The sequence below is a fragment of the Musa acuminata genome, chromosome BXJ2-4 (assembly GCF_036884655.1).
Source record: "Musa acuminata AAA Group cultivar baxijiao chromosome BXJ2-4, Cavendish_Baxijiao_AAA, whole genome shotgun sequence".
NCBI classification, from domain to species: Eukaryota; Viridiplantae; Streptophyta; class Magnoliopsida; order Zingiberales; family Musaceae; genus Musa; species Musa acuminata.
This window is the reverse complement of record NC_088341.1, coordinates 35,238,310-35,258,863: the sequence shown is the minus strand read 5'-3', so window position 1 is coordinate 35,258,863 and position 20,554 is coordinate 35,238,310. Positions and strand designations below refer to the sequence as shown.

Sequence of the window (20,554 nt, the reverse complement as noted above, 5' to 3'; positions counted from 1 at the left end):
TCAAAAGTAGTGTTAGTGATCACGATATGTATCGGCGCGTCTCTGAAACATTTTCTATAAAGAAAAAATAAAGTACAAGAAAATTTGGAGGACCTGCGTATATATACGAGAGAGAGAGAGGGAGAGGGGGAGAGAGAGTCACTTCAACCATCTCCTCCCACGATCCTCGATCTCGAGAGGTAGGGATACAATTGGATTCGTTCATGGACGAAAGTCACGCGAAGCAGGTTATCGATACATCTGAAACGCCAGATCTCTTTTGTTGGTCTTTTTGGTTATTTTGGAGAGGAGTCGTGATTGTTTTCTAGGGTTCTTTCAGATCCTCGAGCAGCAAGTGCTGACCGTGGCCAGGGCCGTCGAGGACAAGATCGATGACGAAATTGCGGCACTCGATCGGCTGGACCTCGACGACTTCGAGGCCCTGCGGGAGCGCAGGTTGCAGCAGCTGAAGAAGATGGCCGAGAAGCGGAGCCGCTGGCTCTCCCTGGGCCACGGTGAGTACACTGAGATCCCCGAGAAGGAATTCTTCGCCGCTGTCAAGGCCAGCGATCGTGTTGTCTGCCATTTCTACCGCGAGAATTGGCCTTGCAAGGTATTTTTCTCTATCCCCATAATTCTAGTTTAACATACAAGCCATTTTTCTTCTTACAATTGCAATGCGGAGGGCCGTTGGAGAAATGATTATGGTTTGTAATTTGGTAGGAAGGGATTTGTTTGATTGTTCAAGTTTGGTAGGAAATAAATGTTTGAATCTGCATTAATAGTGTAGAAAGTATTGAGCCTAAAGTTGCCTTTTGCTGGTTAATATGAAAATTTTATAGATTCGCAGATCTTTTCGGTGCTGTATTAGATCAAATGAGATCTCACTAGCAACATGTGTATGTATGTATGTCTATCTACTTATTGTGATACTTGAACTCTTAGATTTCTTTAGACTTGGTCAAGTTTTTGACTAGGGATAATATGGTACTTGGTTTTATTATATAGTAACATATCTTGAATGCATTCTTGCCATTAAACCTGTTAATGGACACCTTAAAATATCCAAAGAAAACAGTAATTTTATGTTTGTTGTCTAGTCCTTTAGGTTGGGCTCACTAATTTCATAACAAGGCACACAGCTTGTGTGTTTCCTTCACATTGTATGTTTTTCATCCTATATACTGGACGGCTATCCAAAATTTGCAGTTGCCTATTATCTTTAAAGATGGCATCTACTTCTGAGTTCCCTTGTGGAACTTCATATTCTTTAATCCCACTGCTCAAAACTAGTACCCAATGGTCAATTTCTTTCTTGTATTATTTTTAATAGCACCACCCAAATGCAGCACCTTTTGATTAGTTAGTTTTATGATCTGTCATGAATTTGTACTCCTTGTAGCTTCTTCCTTCTACTTTTGAGTTTAAAGATGGCTAGATGCACCAATGCAACTCATAGGTAGAAATTTTGAAGAGAGAATGACAGAACTTGATGCAGCATTGGTTCTGTTGCATGCATCTTCTTAAGCTTGAAACCAATGAGAATTTCTGCTGCTAACTAACAGAAGGAATTCATATGATTTAAATCTTTGCCAACTGAGTTATAGAGGGAGAAGGATTACAGTATCCAGTAGATTTAAGATTCCAGATCCAAACAGTTACATGGGTGAATTTTCTAAGATTGAATGCATCAGGATCATGCTTCTTCATTTAGCATTATTTTTGAAAGAAGATATGTAAGAGTACGACCAACATTCTTCGATATACTTGGTTTAGGGCACCTGCAACGTGCACATGGAACAATGTGATTATATACAACAGCAATAACAATAACAACAAAATCGCAAGTCTCAGCTATTTGGATCGACTACATGGATCTTTTGCTCTCATTGAGATCTGTAAAAAATCATATATTTAGTTAAGTTTAGAGTCTTTAAATCATTATTTATAGTTTCTATTAAATACTCTTTAGGTCTTCCTCTACCTCTTCTCGTACTACTAACATTAATTATTTCACCTGATTACTGTATCTGGAGGTCTCCTAAGAATTATATGATTATATAAACAAGAAAATTTCATCTTGAATAAAGATTACCAAGAACACATTTATCACATAGCAGTACTAGAACAAGTGAGGTCACTAACAATTTCACAGATCTAACCAATATTCTGCATATTGAGGGCTACCAAGTGCTTAACTGCACGTCTGCGGGCATCGTTGTTTTTTTTTCACTGCAACTACTTTGATCACTTCCACTGATGATTGTTTGTTGATCGTATTTCAAAGTTCATGTCCAATGAAATGTATTATTAATGTGCTCGTTGCTCTCCACAATCTTTCTAGTTTTATAAGTCCAACACAAATAGATTATATCACTAGGCTAATATTGATTGTGAATCATAGATGTATGAATTAATTTATTTTATTTTAATCTTTGAGTCAAATCAAAGTCTGGCTATCTATACCTTGAGTAGATTTCGATGCCTAATCCATTGATAGAGATTAAGGCTTCAATAAAATTTATTTTATTTTATTCTTTAACCTTGAGTTTATTTTGTTATTAATAGAAAGAGTGCCCCTTTTCCATTCCATAGCTTGATTCAAGTATCTATCAAGCATTTTGATACACCCATCGATGAAGAAGACTTGCCATTTTTTTTTTGTATATAAGGTTGTCTTTCCTTTTGCTACTATTAGGTGTTACCCCAATTTCATTTTTGATACATGATATAAAGTAACTTCAACTAGAAGTGTAATCCCCAAAATAAATTAACTTCCGGATAAATCCAAATAAAAATAGGAAAGATATATCTTATAATGTATTCTTTTTTAATTATTTTTTTATGAAAAGATAACTTAAAAGAGGGAGTTTGAGTCCTAATCAAACTTTATTAAATAGGAAATAAATGAAATTAAATAATCAAATTATTAAATCTGAAATATTGTGATTAGATTCCTAACCCGAGCAAGATTCTCTCCTCTCTCCCGAGGACAAGTAGAGCCCAGTGATTTAAAAAGCGCTAGGTGCCAAAAGACGCTAAAGTCCAAAAACGCCCGAGGCGCTAGGCGCTCGCCCGAACGAAGCAAGACGCTAAAATATACAAATATATAATATAATTAATAAATATAATTATTTAAAATTTTAAATAAAAACATGTTATTAAATTAAGAAAATCTAAGATACAAAATCATAATATCAAAATTAATAATTTCAAATAAACCTAACAATATTAACAGTATACTGTTGTATACTGTTAACAGTATACAGAAGGAGAAGAAGGAAGAGTGTAAGGGGGTGCTGACTGAGAAAAGAGGAAGCGATAGTAGTAGCGGGAGCGGGAATGTAAGGAGGCAACGGCAGCAGCAGCGGCGAGCAGTGACAGTGGCAGCGGCAGCGACAACTGGAGCAAGAGTGGGAGCGGGAGCAGGAGCGGCGAGCGGTTGTGAGCAACGACAGCGGCTAGCAACGGGAGCGGGAGCGGCAGCGGCAACGAGCAGGGTTAGGGTTGGGCAGCGACAACTGATATCGGTTTTAGTTGGTTCGATTGAACCAACTAACCACCGGAGATCGAACCAGACCTAAAATTCTGGTTCAGTCGCCTGGTTTAACCTAGGCGCTCGCCCGAAGCGCCCAACGCTTGGGCTCGGGCGAGCGCCCAGGCGGCACCTCTTTGAAGCGCGCCGCCTAGAAGTTTAGCGAGGCGCTCGGGCCTCGCATCGCCTCACCCGAGCGCCTTTTTAAATCACTGGTAGAGCCCTCCTTGTTCATCACAAAAAAGTGAGACCTCGGTCTTCGTAGAGAGGCACAAGACAATCGTTAGAGAGGTAGGTTCTCTGACTCTCCCCTTTATAAATACTGCCATGCAAGTTTCATATTTTTATTAGAAATTTTTTGAAAAATATTTAGAATTATTGATTGATATTATAGATCAAAATACATGAAAATCATGAGTAAACAATCATTAGAAATTTCGTTTTGGACAATTATCTAATTTGATTTATTAATATTTTAATTCATGAAATTAATTTTAGAATCCTATTAAATTATGTTTCTGTTTGAATTAAATTATTATGCATGATTAGAACTTTGATATGTTTAAGAAATTTTGAACAATTATAATCGTTAGTAAGGATTTCTAAAAGCTTATATTTAAAAAAAATTAAATTAAATAGAAATTGGAATTGTTCTGACTCAGGTCTGATCTGAGTCAAACCAATTGTTGGTACGATATGGCCTATCTAATTGATTGTCTGCTACTCGGCCCAATTTAGATACGGACCAGACTCGAACTATGGCTCTATCCAACATGACCTCAAGCCTGCAACACAGGTTTGGCTCAGGTTCAACAGGCTGGCTTGCCAGCATAGCTTGACGGGTTGATGGCTGGGTGTTGACGTGGTGTAGCTCAGCGTTGCAGCCTAGCCCGGTACCTTTTCCCCCTTCGGTGCATGTGCCAAGCACATGAGCCCCTCTTGGGCTGGTCTAGAATTGGCCCAGTACAGTATTGAGCAAGCCGATTTCTAGTCTTATGTTAGTGTGGATTCGGGTCTGGGTTGACCAGTAGTGTTGTTTTGACCTATTTTATGAGTTTGGGCCCAATTGACTCCTAAATTGAATCTGAAGCGAACTTGTTTGACTTATTTTGACTGATTCAGGGTTATTCTGAACTGATTTAGAACGGTGCAAGCCTGTTTGATCCAAAGGGAATTGCCCTACCATATATTAGCCTTCCTAGAATTAACATGGATCATCCAATCCTCTTATCATTATCAATCTCATATCTTGTGTCAGTCTCTAGACTGAAGCTATCATGCATATTTATCAATTAAAAAATTATTTAACAATATTAGTATTAGGAATCATACCCTAATTAACCCTCAATTGGTCTGAACTCTAATTGAGTCAGTCAAATTGATTTGAAACAGACTTAATTCAGCTAGAACCTAATTGAACCAACCTATCCTCATGGACTAATCTGGAATCACCCTAAATCAATCTAACTTGGACTTGGTTAGGTCCAATTTGGATCAAATAAGTTTGAATTGGTTTAAAACAGTTCGGAATCACCTTGAGCTGGTCAAAATTGGCCAAATTGATTCGGTTCAAATTCAATTTATGGATCAATTGAGCCTGAACTCATAAAACATGTTAAAACTGGATTAGTGAGCCAACCCAAACCTGAATCCATACTAGCACAGGGCTGGAAATAGGTCGTGTTGCTCGGTACCGTGTTAGGCTGATTCTAGACTAGCTCACAAGGGGCTCACTTGCTCAGCACATGCACCAGAAGGGGAAAAGGCACCTGGTTCGACTGCAACATCGGGCCGCACTGTGTCGACTGCCAAGCCATTGATCGATCAAGCTATGGCGACACTTGAGCTGAACGAGTGTCATAGGCTCGAGGTCATGTTGGATCGAGCTACAGTTTGGGTTGGGTCTGTGCTCAGATTGGGTTAGGTAGCATAAGGTCATCTGGCTAGGCTTGATCAGGTCGGACGGTCAATTTGACTCGAGTCAGACCTGAGTTAGAACGATTTCGATTTCGATTTAGTTTGACTTTTTTTTTCCCCTTTAACATAAGCTTTTGGAAATCCCTAATAACCATTATAATTGTTCAAAATTTCCTGAACAAATTAAAGTTCTAATCATGCAGAATAATTTAATTCAAACAAAAATATAACTTAATAGGATTTTGAAATTATTTTCATTTAAAAATATTAATAAATCAATAATTCCGAATTAGAAAATTCATGAAAATTTTGGATAAACTTTATGTATTAGAAAAAGTCATGAAGAGCAAAATAAAATTATATATTTATCAAAAAAAATTATGATTATTTGCTTATGATTTTCATGTATTTTGATCTATAACATCAATCAATAATACTTAATATCTTACAGGAATTTTCTAATAGATCAAAAATAGATTTTATATCATTTAAATATAAAAATGTGAAATTTACATGATAGTATTTATATAGGAGTCGGAGAACTTGCCTTTTCGACGATCGTCACGTGCCTCTCCGCTAGGACCTCGTTTCATTGTGATGAATAGGGAGGGCTTTCCTTATCCTTGTATAGGAGAGGGGAGAGGGTTTTGCTATGGTTAGGATTCTAATCAAAATATAATCAGATTTAATAATTTAATTATTTAATTTCAGTTATTTCCTATTTAATCTAGTTTGATTATGACTCAAACTCCTTTTTTTAAATTATCTTATCATAAAAAAATCATTGAAAAAGGAAATATATTATGAGATATCTTTTTCTTATTCTTATTCGGATTCATTCTGAATTTAATTTATTTGGGGGATTACAAGAAGGCATCAATTAGGTCCTACTCTTTGCTTGGTCCACTTGGGGTGTGGTTACATGAAAGATGAACTTTGGATGTGATAACTAATTTATTCAATGAGTCCAGGCTTGAGATTTTCTGTTTAATCTGTTTATTAGATTTTCACTTCGAACAGGTGATACTGTATCTTCATTACTTCGGGACATACCTTTTTAGTATAAAAACAAGTTGGCTGTTGTATACATTTGCAGGTGATGGACAAGCATCTGAGTATTCTTGCAAAGCAACATATAGAGACACGCTTTCTGAAAATTCATGCTGAGAAAAGTCCCTTCTTGACTGAGAAGCTCAGGATCATCGTACTACCTACTCTTGCTCTCGTAAAGAATGCCAAAGTTGAGGATTATGTGGTAAATGGTGCATAATTTTCTACTTCCATGACTGAATACCATTGAAAATGCACTAGTTTTACAAGTGTTCCCCTCGAAATGGGCTTCAGGTTGGTTTTGATGAGCTTGGAGGCACCGATGACTTCAGTACAGTAGAGCTGGAGGAACGATTAGCCAAGTTGCAAGTTATCTCCTTCGAGGGTGAAGCATCATCTTATCCTACCAAGTCCAACAAAACCAAGAGAAGTGTCCACCAATCCGAAACAGCTGACTCGTCTGACTCTGATTAATCCTATGCTTACGTCAGTTTATTCAATGGAATTAGTGAAAAATATTCCACCCGTTTATTCTTGATATTATGCATCTGTCTCCAGAAAATTATTTAGCTTCACCCACGCTGTCGATCTGGACCTGTGTTGGTGTTGTCACATACGAATTGATTTCATGATATTGAGAGATGCCTTTGGGATTGAACCTTGCAATTTAGGTTTACATAATCGCCGCAGAAGTTTTCTCGAGTGATGTCGCCTCTCCAAATCAGGTGACACAAATCAAGTAAGAAAAGTTTCTGGGGTAATGTTTCTTTTCTTACAAGATATTGGAGTGATGTTTCTTTGCTTGACTGAAGGTTTTTGCCTAATTTATAGAAGTTTGATGTTATGATCTCAATACAGTTCTCATTTAGTGTAAGTATATTTATGTTGCGAAGAATTTGATGATTTCTTTTCCTACTATCAAAAGTGGAAAAAGATTTCCTTTGCATGTGAATGGTGTTGAAATTGATTATTGATTTAGCAAAATGTGTTAATTAAATATTATTATTTTTACAAGCTCGATTGATTTGGAATGATAGCAAGTTGATTACCCGTCAATTTCGTCCTACTTTTTCTTTAACCCGATTAATTATCTTAATTAATCTCATGCACGTATTTTTCTCATTCTCCTGCTTGCTTTGGTGATGGAACGAGTCCAATTAATCTTCATGCTCCTATTTTTAGTAGAACACCACCAGGGCCAAACCGATCGTCCGAGTTGAGACTAGGGTGGGGAGCATCTCAAACGAGTCAGGTCCGAGTCGATACTGTTTGACCCACGGGTTTCATCGCAATAGGCACGAGTCACAGGGAGAACGAGTTGACTCGGCGATCGACAGGCGAACCAACTCGGTTTTCAGCGGAGTCAGGGTCCACCATATCGTCTTCCTTTTCCCCTCTCATCGTCTCCAATTGGGACCAACAACCTCACCAACGCTTCGCCTCCTCCCCAATCCTCTTTGCCCTCCTCTCTCCCTCGGCGGCATGCCGCTGCTTCCCCACGCCCTGCTCTCCCCCTCCATTCCCTTGCCTCTGCCTTCTCTCTCCCTCCCAAAGAAGCCTATTCTCTCCTCTTCCCACCAGATCCCACCCCTCCGGATCTCCTCCCGCCCCTCCTCTTCCTCTCCCCACCTCCCCAGATGCTCTCTTGTCTCCGTTTCGACCGAGGCGCCTCCCAAGCCCGGGGAGAACACCCGGGCGAAGCCGTCCCCCGCTGAGGTTTCCAGGACCATCATGGAGCTCTCCTCAACTGGCACCTTCTCCTCGCTGTCCACCGACGGCTGGCCCCTCGCCATCGGCGCCCGCTTCGTCGTTGATGCTCAGGGCGGCCCTGCCGTTTGCTTAAACCAGCCCGAGAGGCTCTTCAAAATTGATGGCCTATCCAGCTTCCATGTTCAGGTTCAAGTTCGCATCTTTATTGGCTTTCGAGTGGCTTATAATTCAGTAATTTGTTTCCTTGTGCCTATGTGCGTGCGTGCCCATGTGTAGTGAGTGTCTCGAGCTCCCAAATCTTATCTTTCTTCAAGTTTCAATTTTTATGGGCTTCCTATTAACACTTGGATTCACTTGTTATGCTATGACTTGTGATATGAGTGATTCGGTTACTTTAGGGCACACTAGCCCTAATGTGCTCTATTGGAGAGAAAAGTTAGGCTTTTTGTTATGTTTTTGGGTCGAGTTAGGTTTTAATAGTTTAATGTGTAAAGTGTAGTGCTATAGACACTATGGAGTTTCTGATGCATATGTTGTGCCATTTTCTGGGAGCAGTTTGAGCAAACCAGGTCACGCACTCCACAATGCACGTTACTTGGAAGCCTGAGTAAACCCGATGATGCGTTTCTTCTGAAGGTAATCTATGTTTACTCTCCCTGTGATCATAGGAGTAAGATGGTTAATCTTGTGCTAATCGTCATGCATTCTTGTTTGCTGACTTGTTTTTTAAGTTTGCTTATGCCAATTTTCCTTCCCCCTCTGTTGAGTTCCATGAAACTTATTTGTCTAGATAATTGAATGGCATTGTACAGAGGCTTCGTGCAAAATGGGAGAAGAAATATGCAGAAGAGGTGGAGGAAGATCTTATTTATCTAATTTCTGTAGAGAAGGTGCTTCAAATTGAATATTTTAAGGAGGTATGACTGCTGTCCTTTTTGTAATTTTCTTGAACCAGCATGGAAATTATTGTGGTAACATCTCATGACTAAGTCCCATCGTTGAAAATTATGTTGTCTTGGGCATGTTGCCCACTGATTCTAAGATGTGTATTAGTGTCCGCTTGGGTATCTTATTCTTCTTCATTGCTTTGTTCCATAAAGTTGGGCATGATGCACTTTAAACTGTTTCAATGGAGAAATTCTTGGTTTAGATTGTGTGCATGAGTATATTCAGAAATACTTTCACCTTTATGGATGTAAATCTTTGGTATCTTTACCAGATTCTCATGTGTTCTCTGTAAATGTTGATGCCTAATTGGTTGTCTGTTGGCCACTAAGTCCTTGATGTTCTTGAGTCTGCTTTCCAGCTAATTGACATCGTTGATCATCTACATTCTTTATTCCTAGCACCTGTTTTATATATCATCTTTCCAGGATGGTATATGGGTGACCTCCTCAGAATACTCGAATGCGGAACCTGATCCTCTACGAAATTTTGCTGAAAAGATTGTTGATGAGATGAATTCCAAACATGTTGAAGACGTCCGAGGGTTATGCAATGTTTATGTGGAGCCAGGGTTTCAGGTGTGAATTTTTAGATGCCAAAGTTTCTTCAATTTTTTGTCTTTATCCTTTGTTTATGTCTTTTGGCTTGGATGTAAAAGTCTTGCAACCGTTTTTCTTACTTGTATAGTCAAAGCTAGTTAGTCAGTTTGATTGTCACTCCACCAGTCATTTCATGAGCAAGCTTTTTCAGTTAAATATTAGTGTAATTGCAATGTAATAGAGAACCAACGAAAGTTTCTAAATCAGATAATCTGTATATTTTGAATAGAGTGAACGAGTATGCTAGTATCTGTTTGAATCGGTCTGTATCCATAAAGATGGGCTGATAAATTTACTTTTATATTTTAGGATTGATATGCACGATTTGTGTTCCAATCTATGATCATTGTGAAGTTGTAACACAACTAGCAATGGCAGTAATTTTTTTTTTCCCCTTTTTTTGTGTTTGTGTGAAAATTGTTGCTGAGCTACAGCTAACAATATTGTTGCGCTATTTCCTCTTGGAAGATTATCTACTTTTTCCTCTTATGTCTTGCAAGTTAGGAGGCACCATGAGCCCAGTTGAGGGTTGCAATGGTTACTTTTGGTAGTTAACCTACTTTATGTCAGCTGTATATGTTCCCAATATATTCTCTGTTCAACATCTGAAAAATGAAAGGCCAAGGAAAATGCAGTTGTGAACTGCACATTATTAAGTAATTAGGTTAAATTAAGTATCAAATGTGTGTTAGGTCTGTTTGCTGGCGTGCTGATTTATCGTACTTACGTTCTTGAATTGCCGATGCATGCCTTGTTGCATGATGAGCTGATTTATTCCATAGTTGCACAAGAGGCAGATTATGTGCTGGCAGGGTGACAACGCCCTCTGGCATTGACTGTGTGACATGTTACAGGGGTGTGAGCTTCAGTATGCCTGTAAGATATTGGCTCGATTGGTGCCATGAAGTATGCACATTTGAGCCTGTTATTTTGGTTTAAGTTCCTCAACTTACTTGATATTCAAGTGGATCAGTTTTCCTTAAGTTGGCACTGACTGTGAAAAATTATCCAGCGACCCTGAAAATATACATGTTTACACCTGTGATTTCACCATGTTGGCAGGTAGCAGACACGAAGTTGATATGGGTCGACCGACTAGGGTTCGACTTATTTATTTATTCAGAGGAAGCAGTATTTGCAGCCAGAATTCCTTTCCCTAGAGAAGTTTCAGATGAAAAGGGAGCCAAGTCATCATTCAATTCCATGTCTCATCTTGCTTGGGAGATCGAAAAGGGGTATGCCACTCCAGACTTCGAGAAGGTGAAATTTCTGAAGAGGATCAGGTAGCGGCTAATTGATTCTTGTCGCTGCCCCGTGTCCTCTTTATTTTTCAGAGGTTAATCTGTCTGTGTGCAAAATGACCTTATTCTTCTGGAATTCCGCCAGTTGAAATACATGATTTGGATGCTGTGTCAAAACAAATACATGACATCATTGGCATTCCTGCTTTGTCTGAAAAGGAATGTTTGTGGATTTGTGGGCATCAAGTCATTTTTTGGGTTAAAGAATACTGAGTTATAGCTTATCAACCAAGTATTTCATTGATATAAAATTTTTCGGCCCCGTATTCCTACAAGATAGTAGCTCTATTCCTGATCAGGCATTTGATGTTATATACTCTGTCCAGCCACATTAAGAGACACACTTTTGCTGCTTATGTTGTGATGTATGCTTTGATGTATAATATGTTCATAATACCCAAATACATTGGTTTTGGTGGATAATGTCAATACACAAATGCAGTAACTTTGGCAACAATATCATTTACATTTGACTTGATGTATGCGACAAACACCACATTCATGGCAATTCTACTGCATCAACATAAGCATCAGTAAGCAAACTAGCATGTACAATATGCCCATCCATCTCCAGGAACTTCTCCTCTCCTTCGCACTTCTTGCACTCATAGTAGAGAACTGTACTTGTGGCTAAGATCAACAAATTCAACACCACATCTTTGCCTATATGGATGAACCCAATCAACAACTGGCTTCCATCAGACTGAGCAGAAGAGACTGCCTCACACACCAAAGTGGCAACACTGCTGACAACGACGACGAGCACAGCGATCACCACTCCTTGCTTCCTGCTCCTGCTGAAGAGCTCCAATGCCCTGCCCATCGCCTCTGTTCCATAGCACTCATCCTCTATTGCCGATACCACGAGACATAGCAGCAAAACTATAGCTACGTACAGGTAATAAAAAACTGCCAGGAGGGATACGACGATGAGCAACAGAGTCAGCAGCTTTGAATTATTTGAGATGATTGCCAGACCAACAAGTACGGGGTCAGTTGACAGGACGAAGCACAGATGCAGGATGGTGATGCAGATTTGGGTCACGAGAGACCCTTTCCATGCATGTCTCGTCTTCAGGATGACATCGCTTGGTGTTGCTGGGTGCTTCCCGGTGAATGCCATGGCAGTCGCATGGATGGTTGCTGTCGTTAGCAAAGAGATGACGATGAAGAGAAGGGTCAGCAAGATCCACTGCGGAATGCTAAGCCCTTCGACATGTGCAAGGAGGCTAAAGAGATCCGTGACTCGGCTGCAGATGGGTCTCGAGAAAAATAACATGGAGAGGCTGTCTCCCAAGAGGAGGAGGGAGGAGGAAGAAGACACGAGGGTTAGGATGATGATGGGAAGGATGAGGTTCGGGTTTCGGAAGGGGATTCTGAGGGCCTCCCACAGAATCGTGGAGGTCCCAGGGAACTTACATGGTTTCGCCATCGTTGCAGGAAAGCAGCTCACATCACCATCTCTCAGTTTGCCTTGTGTTAAGTGTTGAAGGGAGAGGCCTTTTAAGGTCTGTGCTTTGATGTAGGGGGATAGGAATGGGTCAAAGAGGGCAGATGAGGAAGAAGAGAAGATCTGACTTGTTCCACTGCTTCCAAAATTGAATTTTTCTGAGCATCAAATAGGTGAAAGCAACAGAGTTTATAATTGGAGACTAGCAACTTGCACCAGCTCATTGGTCTTTCTTGGAGGAAGATAGAAGATGAAGTTACAAGGCCAAGCCTTTAGATCGATCTCTTCTCTTTTGCATGTCCTTTCTTGCACTCAAAATAGAACATGGTGTACAAAAAGTAGGTGACAAACTTGACCATGAGGAGAACTGGACCAGCAAATAGCAGAGTCCCAATACCCCAAGCACCGTCATCGTTGCACCCAAACACCGTCAGCGCTGCTTGCTCGGCGAGTCCTAATGCTGCTGTCAGAACAAACCCGTGTAGCTTCTTCTCCTTTACGAGCTCCTCTGCTCTTGCAAGTGCACTCATCCCTTCGAAATCCTCCTCCGCCACTGCAACCACCAGGCTCAGCCTACAAGCGATCTCCGAGTGCGCAAAGACGACCGGCCCGAGGCAGGACAGCAGAGCCAGGTAGCCAGAAATCACCAGCGCTTCCGGCGCAGCTTCCCCGGCGGCCCCCGCAAAGGCTCTGAGCGCCAAGAGCAGGGAAGCCGAGGCCGTGGCGAAGAGCTCGACGTACGCCAGAGTGATCGCCGGCCTCCGCCATGTCGACAGCATGCTGGAGAGGAGCTCGCCGGGGGAGTGGGAGTGGTGGTGCTTCCCCGCGTACGTGGCTGTCGACAAGTAGGCCATCGCCATCGCCGACAGCCTTGAGCCGACGAAGCTGAGGGGCTCGAACTGCTTCGCTTTGCCCGGCGACGCTTCGATCTTCGAGAGAAGAAGGAAGAGGTTGCAGATAACGAGCACCAGAAGCGTCGTGGAGATCGTAAAGTTGTTTCCGGCGAGCAGAGCCATCGTTTCGTGCCTCATCAGCCTCCTCCACGCTGCAAGGTGTGTTATGTATATACGACGAGAGATTGCAGGTGGAAGGGGCCAACGCCTTGACCGTCCACTGCGGGAAATTGATGTGAGAAGAACTAAGACAAGGAACGGCGGTCATGTTAGACTCGGTTCTGTGAAGTCGTGCGACGGCTAAAAGACGGCAGCCTCGTTGCGGCGAACCGTTCAAGCACCGGCACATGAAGGGTTAGCGTAAGGCGTCCGACGCAGAAAAAAATTGGGTAAGATCCGCCGAGGCGGGTAGCCTTAACCGTCTGTGTTAACAGGTAGACCCGAAGGTCGTTCCCGTCCCTGTCAGGGGAGATGCCAACCGTCTCTCCTTTCTACGAACACGCCAAGCGGGCGAAGTGAACCCATTAAGTAGGCTTCGAAAAACTGAAATTTATCAATGTGGGACTAAAAACTCATCCCTCTAACAGCACAGTACAGAGCATGATCAATCCTGTGATTGGCACTGTTCGATGTGGATGCTAAATATGCACCGAAACAAGGATTTAGAATGAGGAGATATCAGCTGCGTGGACAACAAATCCTCGAGGATGATGATATGCCTCGGTAGACTCCTACTCTGCAAGTTTGCAGAACTGGCGAAACGCCATGATCGACCAGATGGAAGGTAAGCCATGGAGATAGCTTAAAGGTCAGAGCTGTGAAGGTTATCTGGGCAAAACCTGTAAACAGAAAAGATCAATACAACTAATTAATGCTCAGGCAACTTCAACTCTGCAGACTAACGAAATTACTTGTTAGTGTAAACAACTTTATGCCGTGGCCAACACAGCTTGGTTCGGGTCCGAATGGACGGGGATCTTGTACGGCGCTCCTCGAGCCCGCCGGGGAGGTCGGGTGCGGTGTCCGATCAGGACGGTGTAGCTGTCTCTTCTGGGCAGGAACTCTTCGCTTGCGCGTCCGCAGGGGACCTTGGTCCTTGCACCTGCACAAAGGTCGGGTCGAGGCGCTCGGCTCGACCCCTCCGACGATCAAGTTAGCAGATGCGGAGTGGGGTTTGTTGTCTGTCTTCGTGTCTCCTCCCCCCCTTTTCGTTTAGAACTCGGGGGTATTTATAGGGCAGTTTAGTGTTACCTGATGTACCTGCCTGCAGAGCAGGATCGTACCTCTGATGGCGTCTGATATTGCCGTTGGCGTTGCGTGAAGAACTGAATTACCACAGGGTATTGGCGTGCCTCGGTCGTCGTTCTCCTCTGCCTCGGTCAAGCGATGAAATCGTTGTCTGAGAGTGGGTAACGTCGGTGCACGTCGCGTCGACATTATTGCCCTTTTTTAGCAGAGTGTCGTCAGGGTGCGACTGACGTCGTGGCGTGTCATGTCGCCGTTATTACCCTCATCATTACTCTCAGTCTTTTTGAACTCGTCTCTTCTCACATAACTGAAATATACATTAAATAGACGCTCTCATCATTATACTATATTGGATAAGTTATTTCTTTTGCGTTATCGAACAATTTATTTAGATTTGGGTTGATGTAATTATATTTAAATATTAATATCTTTTTAGTCAGATAAAAATGTATGTATATGATATGATTGAAGTTTTGCCATCATCTATATTTCATATTATTTAATATTATTATCATAAAATATTTTCTAATATTATACTTAATTTTGGATTAATTTTGCAATATTTTAATATATTTATTAATTAAATTCCTGTTCGAAACTGATGACCCTGTGTGGGTCCTCAATCACGTGTGGAGTCCGAGCACCGGCTGTGATAATAAAACAGTGCGTACTGGACAAATCTGGAACAAAATAATTATTTCGAAGCGGCTTCATCCATATTTGGCGCTCGGTAAGGTCACCGGATGGATGTAACGCATGTGACGTCCCCGATGAGAACGTGGCTGCTGATCCATGGACTCAGTGGAACGTCGCCTTTGACTGAAGACTAAAGAAAAAGCTTCCTCCGCTGCCCACAGCACGGAGTCGGTGTCCCAATCATGGAGACATGCTCGCGTTTTCTCGTGGAAGCTCTCAGCACAAAAAATATACAGCAAAAAAGAGGCGGAAAGTGTGCTTTTTTCCATCTTCCTCTGTCTTTTTCATGCAAACACCGATCCTTTTCCGGTCTTTTTGATCCTTCACATCTTATTTCGTTGCCGTCGAAACCATTTCAGCCCTTTCGTCTCGTTTCATCCCGTAAAACCATAAAAAAAAATATCAGCTTTTTCTTCTTCTTCTTCTCTGCTGTTCTGCAGTTGTCTCTCTCGGATCAGATGTGTGGCCTTGTCTTCTTGCCCAATCATTCGTGTTTCTTTAGCACCTCCTGTTCTTGGCACCAGAGAAGACGCCTCTTTACAGCTAATCCTCATCTGGTCACGGATCGATCAGCTGTTCCGGGGACGTGATGTTGATGATTGTGATGAATAACGCGAATCCCGATCTGCGTTCTTGTCTCCTGGGCGAGAGATTAATAATAAAAAAGGCGTCTTTTTACGGTTCTCGGGATTCTCCCTTCTTGGACCTTTGTTTCTGAACCCTGTTGGATGTTTGCTTCCTCTTGTTGTCTTTGTTGCGGCAATGGAGTTGTTTGAGAAGCGGTGTACGATTCGTTCCCCTTCCCAGTTCTCGAATTTGCAGTTTCATCCTCTCTCATTTCTTGGTTTTGGGAGCAATCCTCACTCCTCTGGTTCCTAGAAGGAGATTTTTTGTGGCAAAACCAACGTTTCCCGAGGGAAAAGCCTGCAGTTTTGTGATCCTCTTTCAGTATGGGATCTGTAGCATCGGCAATTTCCATTGTGTTTGATTCGAAGTAGGGATACTCTATCTTTCTTGGACTGATTTCGAGACATTAGCATGGGATTCTTAAGCGTTATCGGCAATTCCTTTGGGTGTTCGACTTCCGGAGAGCGGCTGCTATCGGCGGCAAGAGAAGGAGATCTTGAGGAGGCCAAGGCTCTCGTAGAATACAACCCTCGCCTTGCTAGGTATTCGACATTTGGTGTGAAGAATTCCCCTCTCCATTTCTCTGCGTCACATGGCCACCACGAGGTGATCCATCTTTTCCTTCTTTGTTCTATGACTGGTAACCTCGTTAAATCTAGTTCGACATGTCAAGGGGCTCATCTTGTGATTCCACCTTCAGATCGTCTCTGTTCTTGTCGAAACTGGTGCTAATATCAACCTCCGGAATTATAGTGGGCAGGTGAGATTTGTCTTCAATGGTGTAGGAAGAAAATAAGAAGATCTGACATGCTTGCTTATATTTTTCTTAGAGAAGTTGGCTTACTGGTTTAATTATTTGATAAAAGTTTATAGTGTTGCATTAATGCCCTCTCATGCATTGACAGACACCTTTGATGCTTGCTTGTCTACATGGGCACTGGGAAGTTGTACAGATTCTAATTCTTTTCAAAGCCAATGTAAGATTATTCTACAAGAATAACCTTCTCATAAGGCATTCCATTCGAATTGCATCTCTTGACCAAAATCAGCCTGGTTTTTAGATACACAAAAAGGATTTTCTAAGTGGTGGAACAGCTCTCCACTTTGCCGCTCTTAATGGTCACAATCGCTGCATTCGCCTTCTTCTTGCTGATTGTGTTCCCAGCTCACCACAGTTTTGGAATACTATGAGGGGAAGATTGGCCTCGGAAGATTCTCTTGTGGACTTTGATGAGGTGTATGTTGAATTCTCATGTCTTCTTATTTTTTGTCTTTTGGTAACTATCAAAAATTTAATAGCTTCTTTCTTCTTCCTTGTGTTCCTTTAGTGATTTATGTAAAATAGTTAATAGGAGGGCAGATGGAGGCATCACTGCGCTTCATTTGGCAGCACTAAATGGGCATGCAGAGAGTGTGCAGTTACTCCTGGACTTGGGTGCTTGTGTTTCGGAGGTCACGGTCAACGATGGAGCTACAATTGATCTAATAGGTGGTTCAACTCTTCATTATAAAGTTCCTTTTTTCTTGTCTGCATTTTGTTTTATTTTTAGGTTGATGTGAAATTACAGTTCTGGGTACAACTAATTAATTATGTGACAACCAAGTTTGATCGGTTTTTTAGGCTCCAAATTAATTCAAACCCAAGCCTGAGCATGATTAGGCTTGTTCAAGCTCGGTTCTCAATTACATCGTTAATGGACTCTCTGTTGTGAACTTAATGGTTTACCTTAGTTCCAGTTTGACATAATGAAGTCTCAAACATTGTGGATGTCTGTGGACAACATAAGAAGTGATGCTGATACCACTAGAGGAAGGTTGTCATAAGTTGTACTTATATCTGTTGCATTGGTGAATCAAACTCTTACAGTTTTTGGTAAAGTGTGTGGTTTTTCCTTCATCCTCCTCTCGTGCTACATTTCCTTTGGTAAACAAGTTGAGATTGAGGAGCTAGAGTAGCATGTTCGCTCCTATTGGTTTTGGTGGTATCAGTAATGTAGATTTGAAGTTCGAGAAGATATAAGAATGTTTTGGCGGACAGTAAAATAAGGGGATAGAAATCTATTATGCTCTGTGTAAGATTTTCCAGAGTTTGTATTCAGTGAGTTCATTCTGCAACTAATTTCATTTAGGTTATAATATTAGTCTTCCTTTTTTGTAGAGAATCATAGTAAGTCTTACATCAAGCAAAGTTTGTTTCACCCTCTTATGATGATTCAAAGCTCCTTCGCCCTTGATCAAACGTGCATGTAGCCTAAGTACATTTGTTGCGAGGTAACAATTTCTGGTATCCAAAAGTGAGAATGTTTGGTTGATCATTCAAAAGGGAAGACTTTTGCCCATTGTTTAGCATTTCAAATGGAATTGCATGAGCGAGAAAGATGCGTGGCAGGGATAAGCGCTTAAAGCTTTACAGACTACCTAAAAGCCGTCATGATAGTATTGGTTATGGCCAATTCATACATCGTATGAAAAACTATAAATCGTTTTGTTGTTTTTCTCAAATGATGAAAATTTAATTATTTGAGGCTAATAACAAAAATTCTCTTTCATGCATCTTCTTAAGACGTTCTTTCAATCTGACAGGAGCTGGTAGCACACCCCTTCATTATGCTGCCTGTGGTGGAAATGCAGTATGTTGTCAGGTATGTCTACTGGGACTTAAATGTTTCCGCTCTATTATTCATTTACCATAACACTAACTATAAATCTAATTCAGGAAATATGGACATGTAGGTACTTATTGCAAGAGGAGCTAGCTTGACTGCTGAAAATGCAAATGGGTATGTGTTGCACATTGCTAGACATCTAGAATTTGAGATGTGTTCCATATGGCTAACTAACTAGATAAACTGTTGAGCAATGCATATCTTTTGGAATAATGTAAACATCACTGTAAATTTGCAGTTGTTTAGAAAGTTTATTGCCAATGTTAATTCTAAATATTTCATAAGGCCTTATCTGGGCCTTCTGAATTGCAAACTTTGTTTGTAATTTAGGGGCAATCTAAGATCATGAGTCATGACTGCCAGAAGTTCTAGGCTATCGGATTGTATATTTCAACTTTAATCACCTAAAGTTCTAGCACTTCATTCATTCGGTGCTTTCGATTATTATGTTTGTAAGGCAAAACTTCAGGCTAAACAGAAATTTAGAGGGTAAAATGCATTAGCATACTTGAAATTTTCTATACGCAAGTAGAGGTTTTTATATACTTTCTTTTTTGGTTTGGATGTTTTCCTTGTGTGTGTAAAAGTTGGACCCCGTTGATGGTGGCTCGTTCATGGCATAAAAACTGGCTCGAGGGTATCCTACGGAAGGAACCAGAAGGTCAGATTGCTGTTCTTCCTTCAAAGTACCTCGCTTTGCCATTAATGAGCATTGTTAAAATTGCTCGGTAAGTAGGCATAAAACTTCTTGTACCTTCTTTTGTATTACATGATCTTTTTTTATTTACTTGATGCGTGTATTGCAATATTATTATTTTCTTCAGAACTACTTGATGATGAAATTAACTCGGAGTGCACCTGACAGTTAAATTTTTCACAAAGTTGAACTATTTACATAATCATTTAGTTTCCAATTGTTTTATATTTCATAGGGAATGTGGCTGGAGAAAGACAAAACATGAACCCACTTGTGTTGATCCGTGTGCTATTTGTTTGGAATCAAAATGCACTGTAGCTGCACAAGGTATATATTTTTGAAACTTGGGGTGAGATAAAGCATTTTGTCATTAACTTCTTGTTTACTCTCAACTTAAAGAGCATCTTAAAGTTGCTCTATCTTATCATAGAGCATCTAGTTCTCTCCTGTCTTTTTTTTATATATTTTTTCTCGGCTTTTCCGATCAGTGCACGTGTAGATATAGCAAATAGCAAATTACTTTTAAAAAATATTCTTCTCATTCTGCAGGTTGTCACCATGAATTCTGCACCACCTGTGCGTTGTATCTTTGCTCAACGAATAACACATCCGCTACGGTGCATGGTCCTCCTGGATCAGTAGCATGTCCTCTCTGCCGACGTGCTATAGTTTCATTCATCAAGCTACCGGGCACCACTAACATGACGAAGGACCTGGTGAGAGCAAATCTATCTAGATCTCTGTCCGTGACACACTCCACGACCAGGTCGAATCCTGCCACCTCAAAGGCTAAGCAGATAACCAAGCCTGATTTCCAGTACAAGCAAATCAAGCAACGCTCCTCTTCATTTCGATCACTTGGTTTTCAGCAATTCCTGTAATCTGATGCTGTTGGGATTCAGGCATTTCACAGCCAAGCTCTTTGCTTCCAACCAACATTGTAGATATCTGTTAGAGCATTTGAAGAGCTCTCTTTTTTCGATTGAGCTGGACTTTTTGTTTTGTTCTTTATCTCTGTATCAGCTTGTGGCATGTGATTTCTTCTTGCTGGTTAGTGATGTAGATAGAGAATAACATGATTGCTATCTGAAATGTGTCTGTTGCACATTGTGTTTATATTTTGCTAGGAGGAGGTGGGTGAAGATTTGTTGTCAATGTGGAGTCATGAATGAGAACTTATTGCATTTGTGGATACTAAGTTTCAAGGCATTTGCCAGACCATTTCATAGAACATAGTTGAG

The 20,554-nt window shown here is 41.0% G+C and overlaps 5 protein-coding genes and 1 non-coding gene across 7 annotated transcripts; 3 read left to right on the top strand and 3 right to left on the bottom strand.

The window, feature by feature from the left end:
- Positions 1-66: 66 nt before the first annotated feature.
- On the top strand, positions 67-7,139 carry LOC135610525 (thioredoxin domain-containing protein 9 homolog). Of its 2 annotated transcripts, none has more exons than XM_065105146.1 (4): positions 67-227; positions 320-592; positions 6,528-6,686; positions 6,776-7,139. In XM_065105146.1, exons 1-4 carry the CDS (start codon positions 204-206, stop codon positions 6,953-6,955), a joined length of 636 nt encoding a protein of 211 aa, XP_064961218.1. In that variant the 5' UTR covers positions 67-203; the 3' UTR covers positions 6,956-7,139. The 2 variants fall into 2 exon arrangements, with proteins under 2 accessions (XP_064961218.1, XP_064961219.1); XM_065105147.1 differs by having other exon boundaries at positions 93-227; positions 309-592.
- A 621-nt stretch (positions 7,140-7,760) lies between these two features.
- Positions 7,761-11,311, top strand: LOC135610524 (glutamyl-tRNA reductase-binding protein, chloroplastic-like). Its single transcript, XM_065105144.1, has 5 exons — positions 7,761-8,377; positions 8,747-8,827; positions 9,004-9,108; positions 9,565-9,714; positions 10,798-11,311. The coding sequence occupies exons 1-5, from the start codon at positions 7,964-7,966 to the stop codon at positions 11,020-11,022; spliced, it is 975 nt and encodes a 324-aa protein (XP_064961216.1). The 5' UTR covers positions 7,761-7,963; the 3' UTR covers positions 11,023-11,311.
- Positions 11,312-11,421: 110 nt separating this feature from the next.
- On the bottom strand, positions 11,422-12,623 carry LOC135610523 (uncharacterized). Its single transcript, XM_065105143.1, has one exon. The coding sequence runs from the start codon at positions 12,466-12,468 to the stop codon at positions 11,536-11,538; it is 933 nt and encodes a 310-aa protein (XP_064961215.1). The 5' UTR covers positions 12,469-12,623; the 3' UTR covers positions 11,422-11,535.
- Positions 12,624-12,746: 123 nt separating this feature from the next.
- Positions 12,747-14,148, bottom strand: LOC103982523 (uncharacterized). Its single transcript, XM_009399473.3, has one exon. The coding sequence runs from the start codon at positions 13,515-13,517 to the stop codon at positions 12,759-12,761; it is 759 nt and encodes a 252-aa protein (XP_009397748.3). The 5' UTR covers positions 13,518-14,148; the 3' UTR covers positions 12,747-12,758.
- Positions 13,758-13,880, bottom strand: LOC135611423 (U6atac minor spliceosomal RNA). Its single transcript, XR_010486565.1, has one exon. It is a non-coding gene; the product is annotated as a U6atac minor spliceosomal RNA (small nuclear RNA).
- A 1,362-nt stretch (positions 14,149-15,510) lies between the features above and the next one.
- Positions 15,511-20,482, top strand: LOC103981865 (probable E3 ubiquitin-protein ligase XBOS32). Its single transcript, XM_009398625.3, has 10 exons — positions 15,511-16,556; positions 16,651-16,710; positions 16,856-16,927; positions 17,012-17,187; positions 17,279-17,439; positions 18,534-18,592; positions 18,684-18,730; positions 19,204-19,344; positions 19,549-19,640; positions 19,863-20,482. The coding sequence occupies exons 1-10, from the start codon at positions 16,362-16,364 to the stop codon at positions 20,192-20,194; spliced, it is 1,335 nt and encodes a 444-aa protein (XP_009396900.2). The 5' UTR covers positions 15,511-16,361; the 3' UTR covers positions 20,195-20,482.
- Positions 20,483-20,554: the final 72 nt, after the last annotated feature.

Bases quoted from the DNA above. Each gene is read 5' to 3' on its own strand.
- LOC135610524 (XM_065105144.1), top strand. From the start codon at position 7,964: ATGCCGCTGCTTCCCCACGCCCTGCTCTCCCCCTCCATTCCCTTGCCT. The intron at 8,828-9,003 runs GTAATCTATGTT...GGCATTGTACAG, and splicing joins ATGATGCGTTTCTTCTGAAG to AGGCTTCGTGCAAAATGGGA. The intron at 9,109-9,564 runs GTATGACTGCTG...TCATCTTTCCAG, and splicing joins AAATTGAATATTTTAAGGAG to GATGGTATATGGGTGACCTC.
- LOC135610525 (XM_065105146.1), top strand. From the start codon at position 204: ATGGACGAAAGTCACGCGAAGCAG. The intron at 593-6,527 runs GTATTTTTCTCT...ATACATTTGCAG, and splicing joins GCGAGAATTGGCCTTGCAAG to GTGATGGACAAGCATCTGAG. The intron at 6,687-6,775 runs GTAAATGGTGCA...AATGGGCTTCAG, and splicing joins CCAAAGTTGAGGATTATGTG to GTTGGTTTTGATGAGCTTGG.
- LOC103982523 (XM_009399473.3), bottom strand. From the start codon at position 13,517: ATGAGGCACGAAACGATGGCTCTGCTCGCCGGAAACAACTTTACGATC.
- LOC135610523 (XM_065105143.1), bottom strand. From the start codon at position 12,468: ATGGCGAAACCATGTAAGTTCCCTGGGACCTCCACGATTCTGTGGGAG.
- LOC103981865 (XM_009398625.3), top strand. From the start codon at position 16,362: ATGGGATTCTTAAGCGTTATCGGCAATTCCTTTGGGTGTTCGACTTCC. The intron at 17,188-17,278 runs GTATGTTGAATT...GTGTTCCTTTAG, and splicing joins CTTGTGGACTTTGATGAGGT to TGATTTATGTAAAATAGTTA. The intron at 17,440-18,533 runs GTGGTTCAACTC...TCAATCTGACAG, and splicing joins AGCTACAATTGATCTAATAG to GAGCTGGTAGCACACCCCTT.